Source organism: Saccostrea cucullata, unplaced genomic scaffold (genome assembly GCF_032062105.1).
Source record: "Saccostrea cucullata isolate Sc308-1 unplaced genomic scaffold, CSIRO_AGI_Scuc_v1 ctg648, whole genome shotgun sequence".
In the NCBI taxonomy this organism is placed as follows: domain Eukaryota; kingdom Metazoa; phylum Mollusca; class Bivalvia; order Ostreida; family Ostreidae; genus Saccostrea; species Saccostrea cuccullata.
Window position 1 is genome coordinate 41,186 of NW_026923300.1, and position 26,315 is coordinate 67,500.

Below are 26,315 nucleotides of genomic sequence, written 5' to 3' on the forward strand. Positions count from 1 at the left end.
TCAGTCAAAGTTTCAGATGCTGCAATTTCAGCAAAGGAATGACCAGGTTAATGTTTTTGGAGCAGGTTAACATTTTTGGTGCAGTTTTTGGTGTAGGTTTCATTTCCAAGTAACTATAATCGCAATGTTGACCAAACTTGCATGGATGATACATCTAAGGATGGATACTACTGGGCTTGCTTCGGATGCTGAATCTGACCTACATTTTCCGGTTGATTGAACAGGTTAAAGTTTTTGGTGTAGGTTTCATTTCCAAGTAACTATAAGCCCTATGTTGACCAAACTTGCATGGATGATACATCTAATGATGCATACTACCGGGTTTGCTTTGGATGCTGAATCTGACCTACATTTTCCGGTTGAGTGAACAGGTTAAAGTTATTGGTGCATGTTTCATTTCCAAGTAACTATTAGCCCTATGTTGACCAAACTTGCATGGATGATACATCTAAGGATGGATACTACCGGGCTTGCTTCGGATGCTGAATCTGACCTACATTTTCCGGTTGAGTGAACAGGTTAAAGTTTTTGGTGCAGGTTTCATTTCTAAGTAACTATAAGCCCTATGTTGACCAAACTTGCATGGATGATACATCTAAGGATGCATACTACCGGGCTTGCTTCAAATGCTGAATCTGACCTACATTTTCCGGTTGAGTGAACAGATTAAAGTTTTTGGTGCAGGTTTCAATTCCAAGTAAGTATGAGCCCTATGTTGACCAAACTTGCATGTATGATACATCTAAGGATGCATACTACCGGGCTTGCTTCGGATGCTGAATCTGACCTACATTTTCTGGTTGAGTGAACAGGTTAAAGTATTTGGTGCATGTTTCATTTCCAAGTAACTATAAGCCCTATGTTGACCAAACTTGCATGGATGATACATCTAAGGATGCATACTACCGGGCTTGCTTCAAATGCTGAATCTGACCTACATTTTCCGGTTGAGTGAACAGATTAAAGTTTTTAGTGCATGTTTCATTTCCAAGTAACTATAAGCCCTATGTTGACCAAACTTGCATGGATGATACATCTAAGGATGCATACTACCGGGCTTGCTTCAAATGCTGAATCTGACCTACATTTTCCGGTTGAGTGAACAGATTATAGTTTTTAGTGCAGGTTTCATTTCCAAGTAACTATAAGCCCTATGTTGACCAAACTTGCATGGATGATACATCTAAGGATGCACACTACCGGACTTGCTTCGGATGCTGAATCTGACCTACATTTTCTGGTTGAGTGAACAGGTTAAAGTTTTCATCAAGAGATGAAAATTCTCAAATTTGCTTAGATGCTGGATTTTGATTACATTTTCATGAAGAAGAACTAGTTTAAATTTTTTATGTAGGTCTATTTCAAAGTATCAGATCAAAATTGCTTAAATATTTTCATTTTTGGAATGTACACTTTTTGTTGGTTAATTGTGTGAATTTGCCTTATTTAAAGACAACATTCGTTGAGGTGAGCTCTGTAATCTCTGATTACCTATGTTTTCCTTTCAGATTGATATAGAGGAGACTAATGACGGGAACTACTTGTCGGCGGGGGAGATTCCTATCCCCGCCCTCTTCTTTACTCTCTCCGTCCTGTTCTTCATCGCTGGCATTGTGTGGATGGTGATTCTCCGCCGCGTTAAGTAAGAGATTCTAATCTATCTTAAAAACTTTAAATTTAGGGAATTACTATCTTGTAGTTTGGTATTTGCGACCGTTAATGCTGATTTAACGGTCGCAATCTGAGTTTTACCAGCAACACATTTAAGTGGAGCCAGTAATACGGACGTTTGCGACCGTTAAATCAGCATTCCAAATTACAAGATAGTTATTCCCATTCTAATGCAAACTATGCTTTCTGTTTGTTGTTTACATCTTATTTTATTGAGTTTTGTGATATGAAATACGTCACGGAGCATTGTGTTTTTGCGTCGCTCTATTATGACGTCACAATGAAAAGCTTTCACGCTCGTTAATATGCTCGTTTTACTGCTTTAAACATCAGTGTATTAGCCAATCAAAATGTGTTTTATAACATTATGTTTTATAAACATAACAGTAGATGGCCACCAATTAATCATTAACTTTAGGCCATGGTAGAGTTTTTGAGAAAAAGATGAAGTTTTGCATGATTGGAATCAATGGTAAAATTTCAAGCTCAGTGTATTAATGAATAAAAAAAAAAGAAATGGTAAAATAATGACAGGAACTTTGATAAGTGGCAGCTGTAATAGTTGTGAGTTGGGAATGAACCTATGTACATAATTTAACTGCTTTAATAATTTGTAAGGATCTTACAAATACATGTAGAACAACATTTACAGGTTAATTTTAACAAGTATATTTCATGTTAACTTTGTTAGTTTTACTGTCCAAGGAATCTTTAGGGCAAAGGCTGTGTGCTGCACAGTATTATAAATACTTCATAATGTATTCATATTTTCCTGCAGAATTGAGTCACTGTTGTTTACTTGTAGGGAGGATGTATACACAATGCATTATTTAATGTTTGCGGTGGTGATGGTGAAGGCACTCTCAAATCTCTTTAATGCTGTAAGTACATAAATGATTAAATGTAGTACTACATATATTTCAACAGATTGAAATAAAATATACAGTCATGTAGCTGATCATATGAGCATTGTAGTACTAATCACTCTTTTTGTAGGTCAACATGCACTTTATTGCAGTAGAAGGCATGCATGAGGAAGCCTGGGCAGTATTGTACTACATTGTATATCTGTAAGACCAACTTATTTTCCATTATTCGTTCTTAAAAACAACTGAGAAATATATTTAGTGTGAAAAGGAAAGATCACCTCCAGAAACTAAATTACATTCAGTGTAATTTTCTTTATGAAATCCATTAGAAATCCATGATGTTCAAATCTCTATAACACAAGGGAAACCTTGTCATCGTGCGTTAGAATACAAAGTAGGAACTATATGCATTTTCAATACTTTATGAACACCAAAATGTACACTGTTTACACAATTTAATTTTAAAAAATTAACCCTGTTGAATTAAACATAAAAATACAACAAATGTGCGTTTAAAATTAATTTGTCACTTTCTTTCCTCGCAATGTTCGTTTGTGTTATTTAACTTTACGACGTCACAAACGGCTCTTACATCTATAAAGCACACAAGTTTTGAAGGGCGCTAAATTCACATCAAAGATTACCGAAATAAACAATTATGAAGAGGAAAAATTAAAGAATATAAATATAAGTATTGAATTCATATTTTGGGATGTCTTCGGTCCTATAACACACCTGGCTAACGCGCTGTATTCAATTTGTCGGCACGGCCAGGTGTGTTATAGGACCGAAGACATCCTAAAATATGAATTCTTTGCTTAAATATGTCAAGAATTGGTTTTCATTTTTACTTTGAACTTGCTGATAATCTGAAAATAATTTATATATCGGGGTAAATTAAACTAAGTACACGGGGAAAATATTGAACAGATATCACCCCTGCATTCTCCTGCCTTTATATCCTAATTGGCAATTCATTGTAGTTACATTTAGCTATTCTGTAACTTCTGTGGGTGAAAGACCCCCCCACACACACACACACACTGATTCTGTAACTGATGTGGGTGAATAACAATTTGTTATTATCCACATCAACAATTGGGTTGTTAATTGTTTTGTTTGTATTCTGCAGATCTCGAGGAGCTTTATTGTTTGTGACAATTTTACTGATTGGAACAGGATGGACTTTTGTAAAACACGTCTTTTCAGACAAAGAAAAGAAACTTTTTCTGATTGTTATCCCTCTACAGGTAGGGTGAATTCAGTTTTAAATTACCTGAGACAATTAAATTTGAAATGAGCTTTTCTGCTAGCAATTTTACAATGTGCAAGATCTTATGTATTAGTAGTGCAATACCGTATAAGTGGAAATTTTAGCGAGACGCAAATTTAGCGATTTCTACCTAAAATCTGGTATTTTATTTTTTAGCGAGAAGTAATTTTAGCGATTTTAAAATGCTAACTAAAGAAGCTATTACAAATAATATGCAATTAATTTTTAGCGATATTCAATTTTAGCGATGTCAGCACCCTCGTTAATAATGCCAAAATTTATATCCTCACTAAAAAAAAACTACTTATACGGTAACTTTAAGTCATATTTTTTTTAATCAACATTTTAAGTTTCCTATCTGAAAATGTGTTTCACATTAATTAAGCCATTTTAAAGTGTCTTAAGGTATTAAAAGGAAAAATAAGAATAGTAAATTCTACTATCCCTAACCCCCTAAGATTGAAAGCTTGGGCCGATGTTCTAAAGTTGATGTATACTTCAGCTATCTTACGTGATTTGTTTCTTTATCATTAACATTTATGTCCTAACCACTAACAAGTCAATCTGAGACATTTTTGTTCTAGATTCTGGACAACATTGCGTATATTATTATTGAGGAGAGTGAGGAGGGCCAGTCGGAATACGCTATATGGCAGGAGATCTTTATTCTGGTAGATCTGCTCTGCTGTGGAGCGATTCTCTTCCCTGTTGTATGGTAAGTATTTACATAAAAAAATCTTCACTAAGGCCATTTCATATTTCTGTCTCTATTCTATGAATAGAGGCCAGTCTTTACTACTTTGGGATTTTTCTTTCTTTTTTTTTTTTGCCCTTTATTTCTCTTCTCTGTTATTAGTTTAAAAAATTGAAAAATTTATAAAAATCTTTGTTGGAAAAACTAAATGAAGGGTTGCAGACAAGACTGACATTTTCTTAATCAGCATGATTGTATAAGTTGGGTTTTTTTGTATTTCTTCTTTGACAGCATCTCATTGGTTACTGGGCTGACATTGAAAACAGGGACATTATCCCTTTAAATGTCATCATGTAACATTTTTTTTTATATATACCATATTTTATTAATATTGTCTAAACAGTTGAGCTGCATGAAATCATTACTGTACCCCTTAGATTAATTTTTATAAAGTTGATGAGCTGTCTAGACAGTATTTTCTTGTGCACTTAAAACTTGACAGATCGCTATTTAAAATTTACAAATAATGTTGTGGGGTCACAATTGATAATCAAAGTTTAACATAGAAGTATATAGGGAAAATCTTCAAAAATCTTTTTCTAGAGAACAGCAAAGCAATGATTCATATTTATTTGGAAGCATCCTCAGGTGGTGTAGATTCAATGAAAATTCAAACTTGTAGTAAAAAAAAGTCACAGTCTAAGCATCCTTAGGTAGTGTAGATTCAGTTTTGTTCAAATTATCCCTCTCTCACTGCCTTTTAAGGGTAGGTTGGGCCCATTAAATACATGATTTTTGTTTTTTCCTCGCCACAGTGCTGAGTTGAGTGGGGGGGGGGGGCTCTTGTTATAAAGGTTTAAAATGCAGACCTTAATCTTATTTCTATAGACAGAAGAATACAGTTTAACAAAAAATCACTGGTGATGAAAATTGAAGTCCCAACAATCAGAGCTTGAATTTTTATTTATATATATAAGTACTGTATGTGTACTTAAAATAGCTGGCTTTGTACTTTAGCAGCTTTAGAGCGCACAACAATGCACTAATTTATGAATACCGCTAAGAAATCACATGTAAATACAATATACAGCACAGAAGTGTATAGTGCTAATTCATGAATGAGCCAATAACTCTGTACCAAGTGATTATGCTTAATTTTGAATGAGCCAATTTTTGTACACGTACAGTATCTTCAGGTAGTGTAGATACAACTATGGTCAAATCATGACTCCTAGGGACATAATGCAACCATTGTAGGGAATCAGTATTTTACAAAAGTCTAGAATAAATCTTTTTAAATCTTCTTTTCATGGAGAAGCCATTGATTTGTCATATTGATATGATTCTCCAGGTAGTCTATCTCCATTGGGATGGAGGGAGTATGTGATTAAAGTTTTACTAAGGAATAGATAGGGGAAAATCTGTTCTTTTACCATTTGCAAGAGCTATATAAGTAAAGTGCAGGAAACAATCTTTTTCTTTCACCTTTATTACATAAAGATGTGCACTCTTAGATGTGAACAGTGAGAAAAATAATCGTCAAAATTATCAAATTCTAGCTCTGAAATGTACTTTCAGCTAATGTAAATTCCCAGACAGTCGTTTTTTCCATAAAATGCCATAAAACACATTAAATGCCATAACATAATCTTTTGAAAGGCAATAATTAAGATTTAATATGTCTCTTAAGAAACATAATTTTTTCATGTTTTCATTTTGTACATTACATGATAAAGCTAATCCGTACAATTGTTCTTACACATGTACTCTTATGTTTGTAGGTCTAACACACATACTCCAATGTTTGAATCTACAAAGAACAGTTTCATAAAATCATTTGTTATACTCACCGCTGGAATAACATGAGATTTCAAATATATATGTTTTAGATTCAGATTTATATGAGAATTTTTATAGCCTTAAAAATATAATATAATAATGGGGCCTAAATTTGGGGATGAAATTTTATTTGGTGCGTCTTTCAAGAAGAAAAAAATCCTCCAAGGTCATATTGATAATGAAGCATCCTCTGGATGTATGTATTAAAGATCAGAGAAAAACACTTTGATGTTGGTAAAAAATTTTATAATACATGTATGAAAGTGTACATATATGTCAATGTATTACAACAAAACTGATAAACCTCTAAATATTGACATTCTGTAAGTTTACCATCCAGGATATGTGGACACCCCCTCTCACCAACAAGTTGCCCCCCCCCCCCCCCCCCCCCTCGCCTTTTATTCTTCTAGCCAGACACACGATAGAAAATTTTAAAAATTGCGATTTAACCTTTATAAAAGGTCACAAGAATGGAGAGAATAGAGGCATACTAATAATTCTTATTGAAGAATTTGTACATGCAGGCTCAACAAACAAGAGGTTTCTCAGGAAGATTATCATCTTTTTACAGGTCCATGAGACATTTACGACAGTCCACAAGAACAGATGGGAAAGCTGCACTCAGTTTACAAAAACTAGCCCTCTTCAGGCATTTCTATATCATGGTGAGTTTTACTTCAATTAATCTCCAATTTGTATCCATGCTATGGTGAGTTTTACTTCATTTAGTCTGCAATCTGTCTCCATATTATGGATGAGTTTCCCAGTGTTACAAACACTGTTGTGATTGGATTTTTATCAAAATGATGGACTAAAATGATGTTTTGATCTGCCTCTTTCAGATTGTATGTTATATCTACTTTACAAGATTTATAGTTTACCTAGTAAAGGTAAGTAAAACTACTGTAAAATATTTTTTTCACATAGATATTAAATTAATTCATCATAAAGTTACACTGTCAAATTTAGATATTTGATTTATAATTGCATTCATATTTTGAAAGTACATTATACTGTAGAAGTACTTTTTTCTGCGTGGTATTAATTTACGCTATGTATGCGGTCACAAATTTTCCGCGGAAATTTGTCCATGTGTTCTTAATATAAATGTAAGGCATGTAGTGACAGTCTAGGAAATCCGCGTAATTTTCTATTCACGGATTCAACAGAAATGGAAATTCTGCGGAATTATGACCCCATGGAAAAAAGTACTTCTACAGTAATTTATTTTAGATCACCTGAACCATAGGTTAAAATGAGTTCCGATCAAAATATGCTGTTTGTTGAAAGTCATTGGCTTTTTCTACATTCTATTCTTTTTACAATAATGAAACATTGAATCCTTTATTTGTGCTATAAGTTTCATATTGCTACAGTCTGTGATCTTAAAGATCTGGCATCTTTAAATTCTTTGTGCTGCCTAATATAAACTAGAGATAATGAATAAAAATGTTAAAGTTATTCTTGATTTCATGTTACATTTGATAGTTTGGGGATTTTATAAATTTCTCTAATTGACTAGGATGTATTTATAATGACTGATTCACTTAGTGATTGTCGAAAGTCCCATGGCTCCTATAACTTACATAGATGTACTTACAAACAATAGAAGACCAGATTTAGTTGCCCTATCCATACATGTTATTATTCCTCATCCTATCTCTCTCCAGATAACTGTACCCTTCCAGTATGAATGGTTAGATGAACTCTTTAAGGAACTTGCCACATTAGTGTTCTTCATCATCACTGGATACAAATTCCAGCCCGCTCCGGATAATCCATATCTCCAGGTGCCCACAGAGGAGGATGAGGAAGAGGTGGAGATGGACGAGGTGTAAGTAGTGACCTTGTACTGCTTAATGTGACCTTGAATGATTAAGTGTGATAAGAAATGATCATGTACAGCTTCCTTTGATCTTGAATGACAAGTAATGACCTTTTACAACTTTATCTGACCTTGAATGGTACATAATGACCTTGTACACCTTTGTATGACCTTGAAAGAAAAGTAGTGACCTTGTTCAGGCTTTATTTGACTTTGATTGAAAATAATGACCTTGTACAGCTTTATCTTACCTTGAATGGTTAATAATGACCTTAAGCAGCATCATCTAACCTTGTATAAAATGTAATGACCTTATACAGCCTTTTTCTGACCTTGAATGATAAGTAAAGACCTTGTACAACTTTATCTGACCTTGAATGATATGAAATGACCCTGTATGGCTTTATCTGACCTTGAATGATAAGGAATGACCCTGTACAACTTTGTCTGACCTTGAATGAAATGTTATGACCTTGTACAGCTTTGTCTGACCTTAAATGCTAAATAATGACCTCCAAAAGCTTCATTTGACCTTGAATGATCAGTAATGACTTTGTACAACTCAATTTGACCTTGAATGATAAGTAATGACCATGTACAGCTTTGTTTTGACCTGGAATGATAAATGTGATGAAAATATCCAATTTTTGTGGATAAATGGATAGATGATTTTGTTTTTAATTTTATCAACCCAGATTTTTTTTTTCAGTAAACTTGATTGTATGCCAAACAGTAAAGAAATAAAACAGTTATAGTATCTAAGTTTTAACTGTGATAGGTCATTTTGAAATGTTCAATTGTTTTTTTCACCTGGAAGCTGACATCTTTGATGATGTTATCATGGCTATATGCACCAAACAGTATATGATACCTGAAGGGAGTTTATTCTACTGTATAAACAGATATTTGAGCAAGAACTCAATTTTGTACTATTTAGCAAGGGTGTTAAAACTGATAATTATATGTGTATTTATAAATAAGTCAATGTTTAAATGTGGGGGGGGGTTGGAGGGGGGTTGTTAGTTTTCCCTGCAAGCTATGATAAAATTGCTTGTAGTTTATTTAAAACACATTTATTTTGGAAAATCATATGAGTTATATAGGGAAGTTTTTCTTAGCAGAGGGTTTATGAACCTTGTATTAATTATTACCCATATGATACAACTTCAGGGTTTAATAAATACCCTAATGCTTATTCATGGTATGACATCCATTTGATAGAACTCATTTCTATTTTATATATGTTCCATTTCAGAATTACCAAATCAGGTGCCATGGAAACACTTACTCATGTCAACAAAGGGACATCTAGTGGAGGCCTTAAACAAAGGGAGAGCAGTCATGAGTATGATTGAAAAAGACTGAGGAAAAAGAAATAGCAAATCTAGCTATCCAAGCCTGAAAAAAAAACATAAGGATTTTCATTGACAATTTTGTGGTGGAAGTTTTTTTTGTGCAATCTTTTTTTTTTTTGACAAATATTGAGCATTGTTTGAAAATGCATATAGATATTGATTTCTTTCATCATTATCAGGTTATGAATTTTGTAAAATTGTGACATTTTTTCCTTTAAAAATTTTTTTCTTTAGTTTTGCAAATTTCCATCAGGTGAATGCTTTGAAAACTGTATTTACAAAAAAAAGAAAAATCAGGTATCATTTATGCTGATATCATGTATTGTCAAGCGTTGTAAGCGGCTGTATGTTTTGGATGAGGTGTAAATGTGTGTATGTAAGAAGCATCAGTGGAAAAGTGAGGCATTTATCATTAATTTCATCCTCTGTGATATTTTATGTGTTTATCATGATTCTTAATGTTAAGTACATGGGTAAGGACAATGATTACTGTTTACAATCAGTTTTATTTATTATTACTCTTGTCAATACGAACATAATTCGTCTGTACCTATGAATTACATAATTCTTTTGTCTTTGGGAAAAACTCAATACAGTCATTGACAAACTTTGGTCTCAAATACCAGTATCTTTCATACCTTTGATCTTTCAAGTGAATTATTTTGAAGTCTAAACCACTTGCTATTTAATTTGTCCTCAATATCTTGAATACTCCGAATCTGATATCTAAAAGTTTTCCTTGGTCTTGTTGAGGTCAAGAGGATAAGGTTTGACTGTACTTTATAATTTATTGCTTTAGTTACAATGGTTTCTGTAAAACACAAAATATCAATCATGAATATACTGTATAGTACCCAAAGTTTTGTGGACTATGAAAGGTTCCTGTTATTTGTTCAGTATGTGGGTTTAGATGGATGCTGTATAAAATGATGGCCTGGAATCCTCAAAAGTCTCAAGCCAAAGAATTCCAGTATACATTCACTGCTCTTTTTTTATTGGTATATTGTATGTCTATTGTGTATAGAAAATGTTGAACTGGTATTAAAGATTTTAAGTTGCAATTTATTTTACTGTCTTCCTGAAAGAATTTCTTTGGAGAGAGAAAAACAAAATGATAAGAGTCTCCTTATATGGCCAAGTTTAATCATGTGATAGTATGGCGGAAATAAGAAACACTGCTTACAAATCATACTCATGTAAAGAACTTTTTTGTTCAATATTTAGCTCAGTTGGTGAATCACATGGCATGCTAATTTACCTGTCACATGATAGAATAAAATTGAAAAATCCGTAATCTTGTTTCATATGTAAAGGAAAGCACCAATGGATGGGAGGTGGATTAGATATACAGATTGGTTAAAGAATGTGTCTAGAATTAGTGAAAGGTAGTTGATTGATCAATGCTGGAAAGTGGAGAAATTTTCCCCAACAGTGCATTATAAAAATCTTGTGCCGTAAATTGCACATTTTTTAAAAATTGCATTAAAGAATTGGTAGCGATATGACCAAAGACTAGAATATAAAACCATAATACTATAGGTCTGCAGCTACCGGATTTCATGCTTTAATTTGATAAACTTCAGAAATGTCAGACGTTAAGCCTTGAAGATTGCATTCAAAGTACATATGCGTCAAAAAGATGGTAGTATTCGTGCATCGACATATATAGAATTACTTGCTCAAAAGGACAAAATTGAAAGGTGATAATAGGCTTACTTTACAAGACATTCTTATTCATATACCGGTGATCAAGAAATCAGTTTCCTGCATAATTCTTTATAAGTTCATTGATTGCAAAGAATTGTATTCAGCATTGTTCATATATAATATATAGTGTCTTTTATTACGCTTTTTCATGTCAAGGACATATAGCATCGGGGGAGGGGGTAACTTTTTAACTAGAGAAAATGTTCATGGAAAGTCTGGCTGCCTCCTTCCCCCTTTTCTGTTGCAGTAAAGTCAAATAAGGGTTATGTGTAACAGGCACGTAGCATCGTTTTTGAAAGGGGGGGGGCAACCAGAGAAAATTTTTTTTTACTTACCTGTAAAAATTGACGAGCAAAAAAAAAAAAAAAAAAAAATTGCCCAATTTTCGGGGGGGGGGGGGGGGATGGGGGGGGGGGGGTAGTCAGCATTTTTCAAGACCAACTTCCTTTCACGTCAAATTTTTTTTGCATACAATACTTCATTTCCTTGATATCACTATACTGTGGTAAAAAATAGGGGAGGGGGGCAACCAACCTTTCAATGGACATTTTCAATAGTAAAGGTAATGTTGGGAAAAAAGGGGGGGCTGTCCCCCCCCCATTGCTACGTGCCTGTGTATGTAATATGTTCGAGTAAAAAAGAAATGGTACTAATTGGAACACCCCCTCCAAAACGAAATAGGGTTTTTGAGTCTGTTTCTATTTTTCGGGTATGTTGATTTATGCATAACGGGCTTCGCCCGTTATGCAAATTATTCCATGTTTCCCACTATCGTTGATGCCCTGCCATACTATACTAACTAGACAGTGATTCCTTAAACAACTTTAAAAATCAAGAACTGTTGGCTTTGATTAGTCATATTATTATATAAATCTGAGGAAGGGCAGCAGAGCCAATCTGACTCGGGCGAACATTGTGCTTATGGGGCTCTCGTTTGCTTTGTTAGCAGTTTTCTGGAAACATGCTATGAACAATGCTGAATACAATTCCTCACAATCATAAACAAATGTCACTTTCGAGACCAATCGTATGAGGAAAGGTAGTTATTTTATATTGGTTTATTTTAAAAGACATAGAAATTATAAGTAATAAACGATCAATTGTAATAAATCTATGCATAATAAGTGTAAAGAATCATTATTATTGTTATGCAATATATGTCATTTGATTTTCATTAAAACTCTGAACGGAGAAACTTTCAAAACTGTGTCAATTGCACATACAGCTATACACTTCGAATGTAGTTCTTATCCACAAATCTCAAGACAAAACACAATTTCTTTCCAGTAGTTCTTTGATTGGTTAGGTTTCAAAACTTCCCCGTTTCTTCTGATAAGATATCTATAAGTGTATCGATTATTTGGGGCCATAAAAGGTATTTGAAATTTGAAAAATCGACTGTTGCATAATACTTAAATAAAAAAAAAATGCACACAATCTTTATTCATCTACATTCATCATATACAATTGTGGATAAGAAAAATAAACGGACTAGACAAAGAACAAACCAAATCAGACAAAAATAAAAAAATCAAAACAGTACAAAAATTTCTAAATGATATCACATATCATATTAGACAGCGTTTTCCTGTATCCTCTTTACCCAACTATTGTGTCTCCGCTTTTGTAATGTTATCGAGCTATATTTCAAAAGTAATTCAATAAATATTTAAAGATCTAGTTTGACATATGACATTGCTGCTGAGAATATCGGTAAAGATTCTTGGAAAAATATATAAAAAAATAAATAAATAAAATTGCAGACATAAATAAATCCATACTTAGGACAAATATACTTTCCAATTTATCACAAATAGGCTGTAATTTGAAATAACTTAAACAAATGAATCAATTTCAATAAAAAATATATTCCATTGTAGGTATCAAACAAGTCACTCTGTTAAACACCCCACGCAACTGATTTGTATGGTGACATATTTCTGACAAAATTTGTTTCTGCTCACTTTTCAGATTTTTAGTCAAGACCAGAATACAATGTATAAGTACATGTATTTTATTAAAAAAGCGTTTCATTAACTTGCTTTAACTTGTCACCTTTTAATAACTGACAATTCGACATACATGTTCACGAGGAAATCATAATAGAATAAAATGATTTCCGTTAAGTCATCATAAGTATCTGTCAAGTCCAAGTCTCTGACTACTTGTTCAACAGCTCCGTTAAATTAAAGAAGTAATCAATTTTCTTTGTTTGAAAAACAGTATTGATTGAATGAACTAGCCATAGGTAATTATATACATGGCTATTTGAAAGCTTGAACAAAACCAAAGTACTAAGAGTCCCAAATTGTTAACCATTCGGATACCATACATTTCTTCATCCGTTTTACAACAATCACAGAAACACGAAAACGCCTTCATTAATGGCGCACACCAAGTCTGCGGCGACCATTTGCAGCTTCTGCAGTATAATGTACAACAGCAGAGCGGACAGGGCACGTTGCACGTGCAGCAGACTTCCCTCGGTCGAACACGGCAAAAGTACTCGGGGTTTTTGCAACAAGCACAACGCCACCATGTGTTGCAGCATCCTCCGTTCGTGACGAGTCCGCCAAAACTGGTAGCATAACGCGCCGTCAACGACACTGTAGCGCTGATGACGCTCAGAAGGCCGTACAGGGCTATCGTCTTCCCGTTTGACTCGACATTACAGATACACAGGGAAAAGAAGGATAGAGTCATACCTATCTGTGGAAGATGGGTGAAGAACAGAACAAGCAATACTTCGCTTTGACCGTGTAATACTTGGAACACGCTTGGTTTGAAGGTTTTGATCATCTCACATCCAATGTTAATTATTTGAATAATGGAAAGAAGGGATCCAATTAAAGTAAACGCAGCAAACACTCTCCACACCGTCGTTGGTTTCCCACATATTGGGTCTACGGTTGTAGTTACGTTTCCAAATGCCAGACTGACGTTCGTATTTTCTGAACATGTCATATCAGTCTCAGTACCTTCAAAATTAATGTTGACGGCCACCAACAACCAGTGCATAGACAGATCCCAAGCGATGCAGACGATCACGATTATACGCGCCAAAATTGCAACGCTACATACGGGACCACTTTTTTCATTCATCTCGTCCTTTTCGTTATATGGACTTGCCTTCGCAACCCATGCCGGCCTATCTTTTTCCTCCGCTGCTGGGACAATGTAATGGTTGTACTCCGACGCCGTGTACTTGTTACCGTCATACATTATGTACGCCGACTCTCTAGGTCTAGGGGCAATGCTTTGTGGCCGCTGGCGTTCGTCTGTGTTTTCATATGCTCCAGAATTTCTCGGACTTTTATTTTCTGCAAAGCCTCCATTGATATATCCCTGTCTATTATCACCAAATCGGTTCAAGTTTCCATTCTGAACATGTCGTTGGTTTACACCTTCACCAGCAAAGCTATTTCGATTTCGAGGAATGGCAATGCCAGGCATAGGGACATATCTTTTATCGATATGATGGTCCATAGGCTGGTAGTCTGGGATTGGCTCCCCTTGTCTGGACTTTCGGTACTCCCCATGATCACTTGGCGAATACATACGATCAGTCGCTGTCCTTGGGCGTCGGAGGTCCCTCATCTCCACACTTCCTGGCGAGTGAAAGTTCTGTTTTTGGTACCAGTCACGAGTGAAGTCTTGGCGATCCATGGTCTTCTTGGATTTTTTCTCTTTTGACTTTCTTAGGAATCGTGGAGACAACACCCGCCTTGTGTGTTATACCTTCCTGTTTTATCAATCTAAGCGACAGGTGTATGTGTGTACAGTTTATCGTTCAGATATTGATAAGTGGCCAACAATAAATGCAGATCGTTGAATTGAGGTTCATTGATAACACACAGCAACACACCTTTTCTGCATTTACAAAAATGTGTGCACATATTTGAGTTATCTGTGTGGTTTTTTGTACCTTGTTGAGATAACTTGAACTGAATATCTGTCAGCCTTTAAAAAATATTCTTTTTCTATGACCCCCCCCCCCCCTTCACAGAAACATGTATCATTTTGTTTAGAAAATTAATATTCACTTGCAATTGTTGATCAAATTTGTTCCAGCTGATCGTGTAATAGAATAAGATTTAAGATAAAATTGTGTATTTTCAATGAATTTTCAGATTATACATGTACTTTAGTTTAATTATGGTTGTGGCCCTCCAAGTCTTTTCCTCAAAGTCTGAAGACTGTTTCTTGGCAAGCATTTTTTTCGTCTAAATTTCACTTAATAGAAATAAAAAAGTATCCAATTTTAGAAAGTTTTTTCAAAAAAGTTTGGCGCAGTGGTTAGAGCGTCTACTCTAGAGTCGCGAAGGAGTTAAAAATTGATCCTTACGTCACGGGTTCGAATCTTACTGTGGGACGTGGAGACCGGTCCTTCGGATGAGACCGTATAAACCAAGGTCCCGTGCTGGCACGAAAAAAACCCACCCCCAGTTTCAACAGGCACGTTGGAGTTCAAGTAAACAATGGGTAAGTATTAGTATTTGGAAAAAAAACTGTACTGAAAAAAGTTCGATCTAACCCCCGCCCCTCCCCCACGAAATTGGATTTTCGTGTTTGGGCAATCTACCTTTTTTTTCTTGTCATGTTTTTTTGGTAGGTTTGATTTTTTTCTTTTACACTTGGCCCATCTCCCCTTTTAATTTGCTTCCGACACCAATGCACTGGCAAGTGGTCTCCATATAAGGGAAAAATTCTCGAGAGGGCCGTTTAACAACATACAATTAATCAATCAATCAAAAAAGTTTGATGTAACACGCATACATATCAACCTACTCTTGCTTCATAATACAATGATCACACAACGTCACACTTCACTCCTAGCTTACAAACCTTGTAATTAATGATCAGAAACGTTTTGCGAACATGTTAATTCTGGAAGAAGATTTTAATTAACACTTGACATAAAGCATTAGTATGATTCTTCTTCTGTCATTTTGATATACTTTCTATATTTGAAAGACCCAAGACAGTCCAATATGTTACATGTAACTGTCCAATAAGTGAAAATATCTGTCCATTATTAAAAAGAATGGACAGTATTTAACATCTAATAATTATAAGTTATTGGATTGAGAAAAAATAACAAATATACAAATAAATATTTTAAGCAATAAACCCTACATGTTTTCAATGAAATGAAAAATTTCACTATCCCAACGAAACAAAAACTGCATCTTTGAAAATTCCCAGTATAAAGGATTATATAAATAATAGATCGAATAAAACATCTCAGAAAGTTGGAGGGGTACCAGCCGTTCGTCAGGTGCCAATGGTAAATTGTAAGAACGTGTTTTCAATCCCTTTTATTCATTCAATAAAATGTGTTAAAGTCAAAGAAAGTGGAGGGGCATTTCAAGTTTGGAAACAAAGTATATACGAGTACATCCTTTTAAACATTTTTTCTATTGTAGTGTTAGCATGGTCTGTACTCCAAAGCCCCTTTTAAATACTTCCTGCTTACGTTTTTTTTTTTAGTTTTTGTTTTTTTTTTACTCCAGATAGTCTATAAAGATGCCTGTAGTATAACATTCCGAGAAGAAATTAAACAAATAGCTGGTAATTTGGAGAGTGTCCGAACATCAAGCACCTGGTAATTCATATCAGGTAGGTGTTTCTGTCGGTAATTCAGGATTATCCTAGTAACTATGAGATTTAAAAAAAAAATACATAAAGTTGTAATTTTGATGAGCCAGTTGACTTAACAAAATATACAAAGAATATCGTAAAAGCTGTATACTTTTTTGGATAGGAAAGAGTAAATCGTGTAAACGAAGTGTATTTTAAGCACGGATTTCCATAAATCATTATAAAGAACAGAAATGGTCGAGTTTTTTAAGGTGGTGGGGGAGGGGTACAATAAATCATATGTTTATTAAATCTCTATTTTTATTCTAAAAATATTTTGCACATGCATTAGCCTTGTTCCCCACAGCCATAGGAACCGGTGGGGAGAGGCACGGGGGGGGGGGGGCGTGCCCCCTCCCCTGATTATTTTGCCGAAATATAGAATACTATAGAAAAATAAGCTACTATATACACTTGTTCCCCATCAATAAAAACATTACGGTCTGATAACATTTTTTTTGGTTTATTAAGGATTTTTTTAATATTTGGTAGTTGATATTGCCCCCAACTCAGAATATTTGGCTGTGCCCCCTCCCCTTATCTGAAATTTCTTCTTACGGTCCAGTTCCGACTGTCAGTCCTATTTTCTTTGGAGAAGTGGACAGGCTAGGCGAAAGTCTGTTGACTGATTTTCCCGCGTTTTTGTTCTCTATTGATCAATTTATGGTTCATTGAACTGAGACATTTCCGCAATACAGGTAACAGACAGGAGAAATTTACAGGGAAAGTGAAAGCACATTAAAATGTCTGTGGAGGGTCGAAGGGATAGACGGGTGGGGACCCGAGAAGATGTAGCAATGGAGGAGAGGAGGAATGATTTGATCAGGGTAAGCTTACAATTGAAAGGGGGGGGGGGGGTAGAGAGTTGACCGATTTAGACATCAATCGATGACAGCAAACAAGATATTTTGTTTATAAATAAACGTGACATGTGTCATATATACCTGTATACTGGATGACATCAAAGGGGTACATATAATTTATAAACAGCATGCATAAAAAATGAAAAAAAAAAATAACTGAAAGCTTGATGTCAAGTAAACAATTTCATTTATAATCTTTTAATCCCTGATTGCCATGACATGACCAGGTTAAAATAGTGTGTACATATTTCTAGCACAAAGTTTCCACCATTTAAACTTTTTTGACTTCGAGCTTTTCACTGAGATTCAGGTTTTGAGTGTCAAAAGATTGTCCCTAATTCTCTGTAACCGGAGTTATACTGTAAAAAATGTCCATTAGGCCGTCCACGCAGGTAATCCTAGCGAGGTTTTCAGCTTGTTATTGGGATTTGCTAAATTGACCATACTTTAACTATTTTTTTCTCCACTTGCAATATCTATTTACATGTTTTATTTTTTTCTTCTGAATCTTAACTAGGAAATGGAAGATGTAGGTATTCTCAAGGGTGTGACTTGCATGTATTTTCTTTAATCAAACAGGAATTTAAAAAGTGCACATTTCCCTTTCCCGAGTAATATAATACTTGTTTACCTTTATTGTAATGAAAGCACCAACAAAGTAACATTTGATGAATGGTTATTATTTACTAATGAAATGCTTACTTGCACATATTAAAAATGATATTGATATAAATGGACAGTTATAGTTGTGGTTAGTGCATAAGAATAACAAAATTTACAGAATCCAGAGTACATGTATTAACTCCAGAAACAAGATTTAGGGCAGTTGTCTCACGTTCATGAACAGTTCCTTGCCTGCACAGTCATGACTTTGAATTATTGTAAAAAAAAAAAAAAAAAAAAAGGTGAAATAGAATCTTGGTACTTTTCAGTGGGCCTGAAATTGAGACCTGACTAATGGAAGGCCACATTTAGATGGATGGCCACCTTGATTGGTGGTATAGGTAATTAACAGTTGACAAATTGATATTTTCAAGCATTTTTTTGATGGATGATTGATCAAAGACAGGGAATTTTTCATGACTGATTGCATGTTTGGGTGGTGACCTAATTGCAAGTCTAGCATGAATCATTTATTCCAGAAATCAGAAAAATAAGGAGCTGACATGATATATTCTGCTTGTAATTTTGTTGCATTTCCTTTTGTGGAAAATTTTGATTTTTAAATGATTCAGAAATTGCATTATCATCCTTATTTGTAAATGTGAAATAAATTAATATTTTATCTTACCTGAACAAAATTTAGACCCCCCCCAAGTTGTTATAATTGCATAGTGCCCATTTAGGAACTACATGACTCAAACTAGCAGGAATTGGGATGCTGAGTACCTTCACTTCATGCTGTGGTTGTTGCATCAGGTTGAATATTTCTGGGAATGAATATAAGTCAGGTTTAAGTTTGGAAAGAAGCATATCTATTTCAAAGTTAAAGCACACTACCTGGACTAAACTTTTAACATGGATGAAGCAACAAATGAACAATGGATTTTTTATGTAACTCCAGCTTTTGATCTTTGTACAAAGTTTTGTGGATGAGTGTTACAAGGACCAAGATTTTTGGGGCACCCCCATGGTAAAGTCCTACCTGGACCATCTGAATTTGCATGGACGAAGCATTAATTTACAGAATCTGAATTAATACCTGACATGCTTTAGAATCTGCATTGTACCTATACGTATGTTATTAAGACCAGTAGTCAGGTATAAGTTTTAGGAGCATATTCAAGTTACTGAATATACATGTATATTATGAGGCATTAGCCGGGACTAAACTTGCAAGGATAAATCAATTAGTGACTGTATACAAGGAGATCCATACATATGAATTCAGTCTTTCCCCACAATATTTTCTAGATGTGAGTTATTGGTTGATATCATAATGATGAAAGTGTGAAATGCACCTTTAATAAAATTGAAATTTCTTTTGATATGAGTAATTCATTCATTGATATCATAATGATGAAAGTATGAAATGCACCTTTAATGAAATTGAAATTTCTTTTGATATGAGCCTTTCATGTAGAAGACATTTGTTGAGGTGATTTTTGTAAGATCCTTGATTTTGACTTTAAATTACTGATAATTTTTTAGAATAAAATTTATGCTTTAATAATTAGTAGCATTATAGAGAAATGAAAGGTAAAAAGTTATTCAATTTATTAATATAAAAAATGTAGATATAGAAAAGTATCAAGTTCATTAAATCCCTTCTGTTTTATTTTTCAGAGATTCCGCCCCATGTTTGAGAAGGTAGGGAAATCTTACGATTTATTATGACTCTGTTAGGAAGATACTTTACCAAAAATTCTAGACATGCATAAGTATAATATTTTATGGCATTTTTTCTGGCTTTATGCAAGTGATAAAGATAACACTTTTATGATCTCTATAACCTCTTACTTTGAACCTGATTCTATTTGTATAGATTTTATCTGGGAGATGTTTAAAAATTTAAGTGACATTTTAAGATATACATAATTATATACAATTAACCTGGGGACAAAAAGTAAAATTATCTAAAAAATGCAGCTTTTTCTGATTTACCTGATTAAAATTTTTATTGATATTTTACAAATGATTTAAAAATAACATTTGTAGATTAATCCAGATTTTGTGCAGATATATACCATTATGGTCTTGTAATATTATAGTAAAAATATTAAAGATATTTATTTCAGAATTCCTTATTTTAAGAAGCTTTTAAGTCTTGCAAAATTTATTATAAAACTGTAAATAATTTTATCTAATCATTATCATTTCTACAGCATGGCAGACAGGGCGTACCTTTACGTGATTTACGAGAGGAGCTGGAAGAGGAGGGACTGACGGAAAGTATCGCTCCTGAGCGATTGGACGAACTCCTCCGACGAGCCGACAAGGATGGAGACAAAAGAATCCGACTGGGCGAGTTTGTCAGAATGGTTAGAGCACGGGAATAAGCAATAATGTTCAGATTGTTTGATGAATTATCATTATCTACAAATCACTTCATTTAGAAATAGACTAGAAATAATTTTTATTGCTCCCTACCAAATTGAATGGAGGGACTTCTTTAATTTCTTGACTTTATTTCTGCCTCAACTATTTTAACTTTCACTTGAAGAGAATAATTTGTTTATGGCAAAATGTAAGGTCAAGGTCAACTCATCATTTTGACCTAAAGATACATTGGAGAAAGGAATTAAATAATTCTCTCTTTCTGTCTTACAGAGAAATCAAGGAATTGTCAACAGTTATTTCATAGCTTGAACAAATTTGAAGAAAAAAATATCTTTTTATATTATTATTATATTAAGTTAAACAAGATTAATAGCAAAAGGGAGTGGAGGCAAAATTAAGTATAATATATGCCTTACATTTGTTTATTTTAATGTAGATGACTGGGGACGAAATAAAGGATCATGAAAGGAAGAAGTTAGGAGGCCTGCTAGGGGCAGCCATTGCTAACATTGTCCCTCAGAGCATGCGAGAGGACTTCATAGCTAACTACAACTGTAAACCTCCTCCCATCTTCATGATCTTCATCAGCATTGTAGAGGTATGGAGAAGCAGATTCAATGGAGTCAGATTGGCCTTAAAAAGGATTATTTTGAAGTAGAGATCAGTATATCTATAGAAGTACATTTTAAGATTAAGGATATTGTAATCATACCTTTTCCCAATGTGACAGTTTATATTCATAGCTGTAACAATGTATCCATCAAGCATTTTGTTTTTTGCTTTGGTGTATGTTGCATGTCTTGGTGTTGAAATAAACTAAAGACCAAAACTATATAGAAATCAATCAGAATATTTAGAAATTATGTATTAAGAACATTTTTATTAATGAAATTATTGCATTTGAATATGGTTTTTAGATAATAATTTTTGCTGTGTACGCTGAGGAGCAGAAATCTCGGGGTATAGCCACCACCTCAGTCGCGGGAGTCCCCCTGTACAGCCCTCTGTTGTATAAACCAACCAGGCGCTACGAAGCGTGGAGATTTGTCACCTATATGTTTCTACACCAAGGGTATGTTGTTATATCTCTGTGCACCTGCGAGGCCAAAAGTTTTCATTGTATCTTGATTTATCAAGAAAAAGTATCCATTTTATTTATGGATGTAAACACTAAGGTACACATTTGACATATGTAACGGGTGTTGCTATGGAAAATGGAACAGAAACCAAATTGTAAAATGGAAAATATGATGTCAAGTTATTCGCTTGACACAGGTTTAAATCTTACCAGTATTCCTTATTTTTGTCATCTCGCCCAAGCAAAACTATTAGCTTCGTTTGATTTACAGCAAAGAGATAAACACAATTTGAATTGAAAAAGGTCATTTATTAATAAAATGACGAAATTACTAATGCAGTATAATACTGTCTTTCACTAATTAACAATTTTCAATTGCCAATGAGTACAACTACTAATGCAAACATTAAGAATCATTTTTAATTAAATATAAAAAAAAAAAAAATTTATAAAGGTTAAAAAAAATTACTATCTTAAATTTTTTTTTTATATATAAGCAAAATCAACTTAATGTACTTTGTAAAAGTTAAAAATATATACACTCTGGGAAACATCTGACTAGTTCAATGATTATTGCAAAATCAAAGGTGGGGACCAATAAAACAGCCACAGTATTACTAATAATTAAGTATGACTGATTAGTAATACCTATTTATCTTGTTCTAAATATCTCTCTGAATAACTAATTTATTACTAAGCTAAATCTGATTTGAAAATAAATCAAGGACAAAACCTGATAATTTTCGATCATTAAATAATTTATGAAACAGCAAATCATTGAAATGGTCCAATAGAGAATTGTGCGGAGGGAATACTGTATATCACACATTTTTGTGAAAATAAAGACTTGTTAATAAATTATATTTTAGTAATGGGATTAATTGTTTATGCAGAGCTATGTGTAAATTATCTACACTTCAGTTGCATGTCTATTTGCATTCAAAAATTATATGTCGATCTTCACTTATGAATACTGTGGTTCATATTGATTATACTTTCCATTTATAGTCTTAAATAAATATAATCACCTCATCCATGTTTTATCACAACAGCATGATGTAGTCTCTTGCTGTGGCCTTTAAGATATATCGATAATGTCCTATCAATAAACAATATTCTTTTGTTTTCCTACATTGATTCGATTTAACCCTTTGGGTATGAGATAGAAAAAAGTTCCTCAGAGTCTGTCACATCTGTTTTATATTTGGATATTTTACTAGAAAAAGAAGCTGATGTAACCTTATTACAGAACTTAATGATAAACTTCCCTTATTTATGTAGCAGTAAACCATTAATATCACTCGCATATGGGGATTTGTCTCTCAGTTGAATGGATACACAAAAGCATGCTCTACAAACATTTATGAAACGAGGCAAACTACTGACAAAAAGTTGATGAAACAAGGATATAAACAGTCTTATTTTATGTCCATAGTTGATAAAATGACTTAAAATGAGGTTTTAATTTTGGTATTATTAGCAGGGGGGATGTTTACCAGTAAGAATTGGCTCACAGATTTTTTGTTTGTTCTCTAGTATAGCCATTGAAAATTTGTAATTCTTTTTTTGGTCAAATTTAATGAAAAGGGAAAAAAAGACCTTTCATGACTGTTTAATGAGATAGGTTGAGAGTATTTTACATTTGATTCATTATCTCTTGGAAACTCACTTGATCATAATCAAATTTCATAAAGACAAACAATTAATTAACACCTATACATGTATGTAGGGTTCATTCTACCTATTCCCACTTTTTGAAAATCAGGTAGGAAAAGTCAGGATTTCAAGTGGGAATAGGTGGAATTTTTGTGTAAACAAATAATTAACTATGAAAAAATACAATTAGTGTATAAACAATAATTAATGAACACCTATAGAGGCCAGGACTGGTATATTTGCTTTTTTAAAATAATAAGAATTTTTACCAATATTTGAAAGAAAAAATTGATTTTTAAGGGAATTAAATAAGATTTTCCCCATTAATTTATTAATTCTAGAATCCACCTTTTTAAATGCCTTTCCTCGAAAAATCTATTTATTATATATGTTCTAAAATCAAGATATTAAAATTCATTTTCTTGTAAGACCTTTTTTGTTACTTTCTCAAGTACATATTTTTGAAGGAAATAAATAATATTTCTCACAAATTTCTGACTTAAAAAGTAAACAAAATACAGGTGAATCTAAGAGGGGATGTAATTAGTATAATTATTAATAAAACGAATTAACTATCTAAACATCCATTGTTATTTGCAAGTGGGAATAGGTGGAATTGAGATTTTTAAAAAGTGGGAATAGGTAGAAGAGACCATATGTAGGACTAATGGTCTTGTTTTGAAAAAAAAAAAAACAGGCACCTGATGCTGTTTATTTTTAATATTATTTTAATCTGTGTTTATTCTTCAGTGAATGTACCAAAATTATATTTCAAGGTAATTGAACCCAGCCAAGTTATACATGTCAATGACATCAGTATTAGAGGGTATAGGTATCAGTTGATTATTTAATATGAAACAAATATAAATTTCATTGATGTATTTGCATCATGAAGTTTGTTTGTTATCTTCTTAATGGAAACACTACTTATTAATAAATTTATTTGTGATTTTTAATAAATATTTTTTAATTAATCGACTGCTGAACTTTAGAAAACAGTTTGTCAACCTACATTTTTATATCCCATGGTGGGTCAATGAGTTGCAGGAGGTATAAGGTTTTTGATCTATCTATCAGTCAAGCATTATCCCTTAGTCTTTCTCGTTTGTTGTCAGCACAATCCCTTTGTCATGCACAGATCTGGGGGGGGGGGGGGGGGTTTGGGGGTTTGGGAAGGGTTTGTGTGGACATAACTTTAGAGGGCAACTTGTGCAAACAAGAAATTCAATATTATAATGAATATTTTGGCAATTAAAATAATTGTTTGTGGGGATATTAATGAATTCGTGGATATATCAGGTGATGCAGGAACTCCTTTACCATGAACATTGATGATTCCACAGTAGCATGAAAATATCCATATTACAAAATATTCTGATTCATCTTTTCATGCCCCATTTGAACTTAGAAGTTTGACCAATTATATATGTTAATATACTACTGAAACAGTTTGTTAATGAAACTCCTTTTAAACCATGAAGTCAACAGAAATTTAAGAATTTATGACATATTTACTGTTTTGATGTTCATATATGCAGGAAAGTGTGATTTAAACTTTTCTGAGAGTTATGTCCCCTCATATTCCAGGAGAGAGGGAGAAGGGGGGTGTTTGTCCAGACTACACCCCTTTCCCCCTCTAGATCTAAAGATGTAATTCACATTTATAACCTTATATTTCTATTTCCGTAGGTACATCCACCTGATTTCTAATCTGATCTTCCAGTTACTGCTGGGTCTGCCTTTAGAGTTAGTTCATAAATTTTGGAGAGTTTTTCTCATTTATGTCTTGGGAGTTATTGCAGGTATGTCAACCTTTCATTTACTACTGTTTTATACTGGAATAAGTCACTTTGCAAAGGAAGATCACTCTCATTTAAAAAAAAATACATTTAAGAAAATGAAGAGTTCTTTCCCTTAAAATGCTTTGGATTGATTGGTACTGTATATGATTTACATTATGTTTGATAGGTTCCCTTGCCCATTCTGTGACAGATCATGCGGTGTCTCTGTGTGGTGCCAGTGGGGGTTGCTATGCCCTGATTGGTGCCCATATTGCAGCAGTCATTACTGTAAGTTATATTAAAAATAGATTCACAAAATATAGCATAGCCTAAGCAATATGTATACATTTGCATCTGCCATCACCATAAATTATACCAAAAATGTAAAATTTGATATTTGATTATTAATTGTAAACTGAAAACAAGAGAAAGATTAATTATAAAAATTTCAGTTAAATTATTATTAATACACATATGCTGTAACTTTTATAAATGTTTCGGTTTTCAGAACTGGAAGGAAATGAATTACAAGTGCTGTGATGGGTCCATAATGCGATTTCTTCTCAGTGCACCTGTTAGATTAACAGTATTTCTTGTCTTAGGTGAATGTGGTGTTTAAGTTTTCATTCATTTCACAATTTTCTCCCAAAAATTTTAATGAACTTGAGATATACTTTGAATTTCAGATCTGATTTAGTTGAAATAACAATTATGATTCTCTAACTAGATGATTTTACCAATTAAAAAACACAATTATTTTTTGTAGAAATTTATATATATATGTTATGTTAACATTTTTGGAGGGGAATTAAAACTTAATAAACATATGATCGGAGGTCAGGATGTAAAAACTGCTATTTTTCTGCTGGTTGTAGCTGTTGGTGACACCAGTGTAGCTGTTTATAGGAGGTTCTTTGAAGAAGGTGCTACAAAAATTGGTATTTCTGCTCACATTGGGGGCATGATGGCAGGTAACATATATCCTGTGTGAATAAATGTTGTAGAAAAAATGAAAAGAAACATAGCCCTAAACCATGTATGCTAATAGTTAAATAAAATTA

The 26,315-nt window shown here is 33.5% G+C and overlaps 4 protein-coding genes across 8 annotated transcripts in view; 2 read left to right on the forward strand and 2 right to left on the reverse strand.

Moving 5' to 3' along the window:
* The window catches only part of LOC134263688 (protein GPR107-like), a 35,388-nt gene extending 24,570 nt beyond the window's left edge, over positions 1-10,818 (forward strand). Inside the window, exons 8-16 of the mRNA XM_062746055.1 lie at positions 1,509-1,642; positions 2,477-2,552; positions 2,668-2,741; positions 3,673-3,790; positions 4,398-4,528; positions 6,921-7,014; positions 7,192-7,239; positions 8,020-8,183; positions 9,430-10,818. Coding sequence (XP_062602039.1) covers positions 1,509-1,642; positions 2,477-2,552; positions 2,668-2,741; positions 3,673-3,790; positions 4,398-4,528; positions 6,921-7,014; positions 7,192-7,239; positions 8,020-8,183; positions 9,430-9,529 — 939 coding nt within the window. The 3' untranslated portion in view covers positions 9,530-10,818. The remainder of the gene's footprint in view (positions 1-1,508; positions 1,643-2,476; positions 2,553-2,667; positions 2,742-3,672; positions 3,791-4,397; positions 4,529-6,920; positions 7,015-7,191; positions 7,240-8,019; positions 8,184-9,429) is intronic.
* A 1,841-nt stretch (positions 10,819-12,659) lies between these two features.
* On the reverse strand, positions 12,660-15,047 carry LOC134263691 (uncharacterized). Its single transcript, XM_062746067.1, has one exon. It carries the CDS (start codon positions 14,900-14,902, stop codon positions 13,475-13,477), a length of 1,428 nt encoding a protein of 475 aa, XP_062602051.1. The 5' UTR covers positions 14,903-15,047; the 3' UTR covers positions 12,660-13,474.
* A 1,687-nt stretch (positions 15,048-16,734) lies between these two features.
* LOC134263692 (rhomboid-related protein 2-like) overlaps positions 16,735-26,315 on the forward strand; it is a 10,536-nt gene continuing 955 nt past the window's right edge. The window contains exons 1-11 of one of the 5 annotated variants that reach the window (XM_062746068.1): positions 16,735-16,855; positions 17,575-17,703; positions 18,257-18,268; positions 20,026-20,049; positions 20,565-20,720; positions 21,176-21,337; positions 21,657-21,811; positions 25,163-25,275; positions 25,442-25,542; positions 25,763-25,856; positions 26,130-26,225. In XM_062746068.1, coding sequence (XP_062602052.1) covers positions 17,620-17,703; positions 18,257-18,268; positions 20,026-20,049; positions 20,565-20,720; positions 21,176-21,337; positions 21,657-21,811; positions 25,163-25,275; positions 25,442-25,542; positions 25,763-25,856; positions 26,130-26,225 — 997 coding nt within the window. In that variant the 5' untranslated portion in view covers positions 16,735-16,855; positions 17,575-17,619. Of the gene's footprint in view, positions 16,868-17,574; positions 17,704-18,256; positions 18,269-20,025; positions 20,050-20,564; positions 20,721-21,175; positions 21,338-21,656; positions 21,812-25,162; positions 25,276-25,441; positions 25,543-25,762; positions 25,857-26,129; positions 26,226-26,315 lie in introns of all 5 variants that reach the window. The other 4 variants (XM_062746069.1, XM_062746070.1, XM_062746071.1 and 1 more) reach the window with 4 other exon arrangements.
* Positions 25,428-26,315, reverse strand: part of LOC134263693 (uncharacterized) — a 16,780-nt gene continuing 15,892 nt past the window's right edge. The window contains exon 7 of the mRNA XM_062746073.1: positions 25,428-25,540. Within this exon, the coding sequence (XP_062602057.1) occupies positions 25,503-25,540 (38 nt within the window). The 3' untranslated portion in view covers positions 25,428-25,502. The remainder of the gene's footprint in view (positions 25,541-26,315) is intronic.

Excerpts from the sequence above, each read along its gene's own strand:
- LOC134263691 (XM_062746067.1), bottom strand. The coding sequence starts at position 14,902 with ATGGATCGCCAAGACTTCACTCGTGACTGGTACCAAAAACAGAACTTT.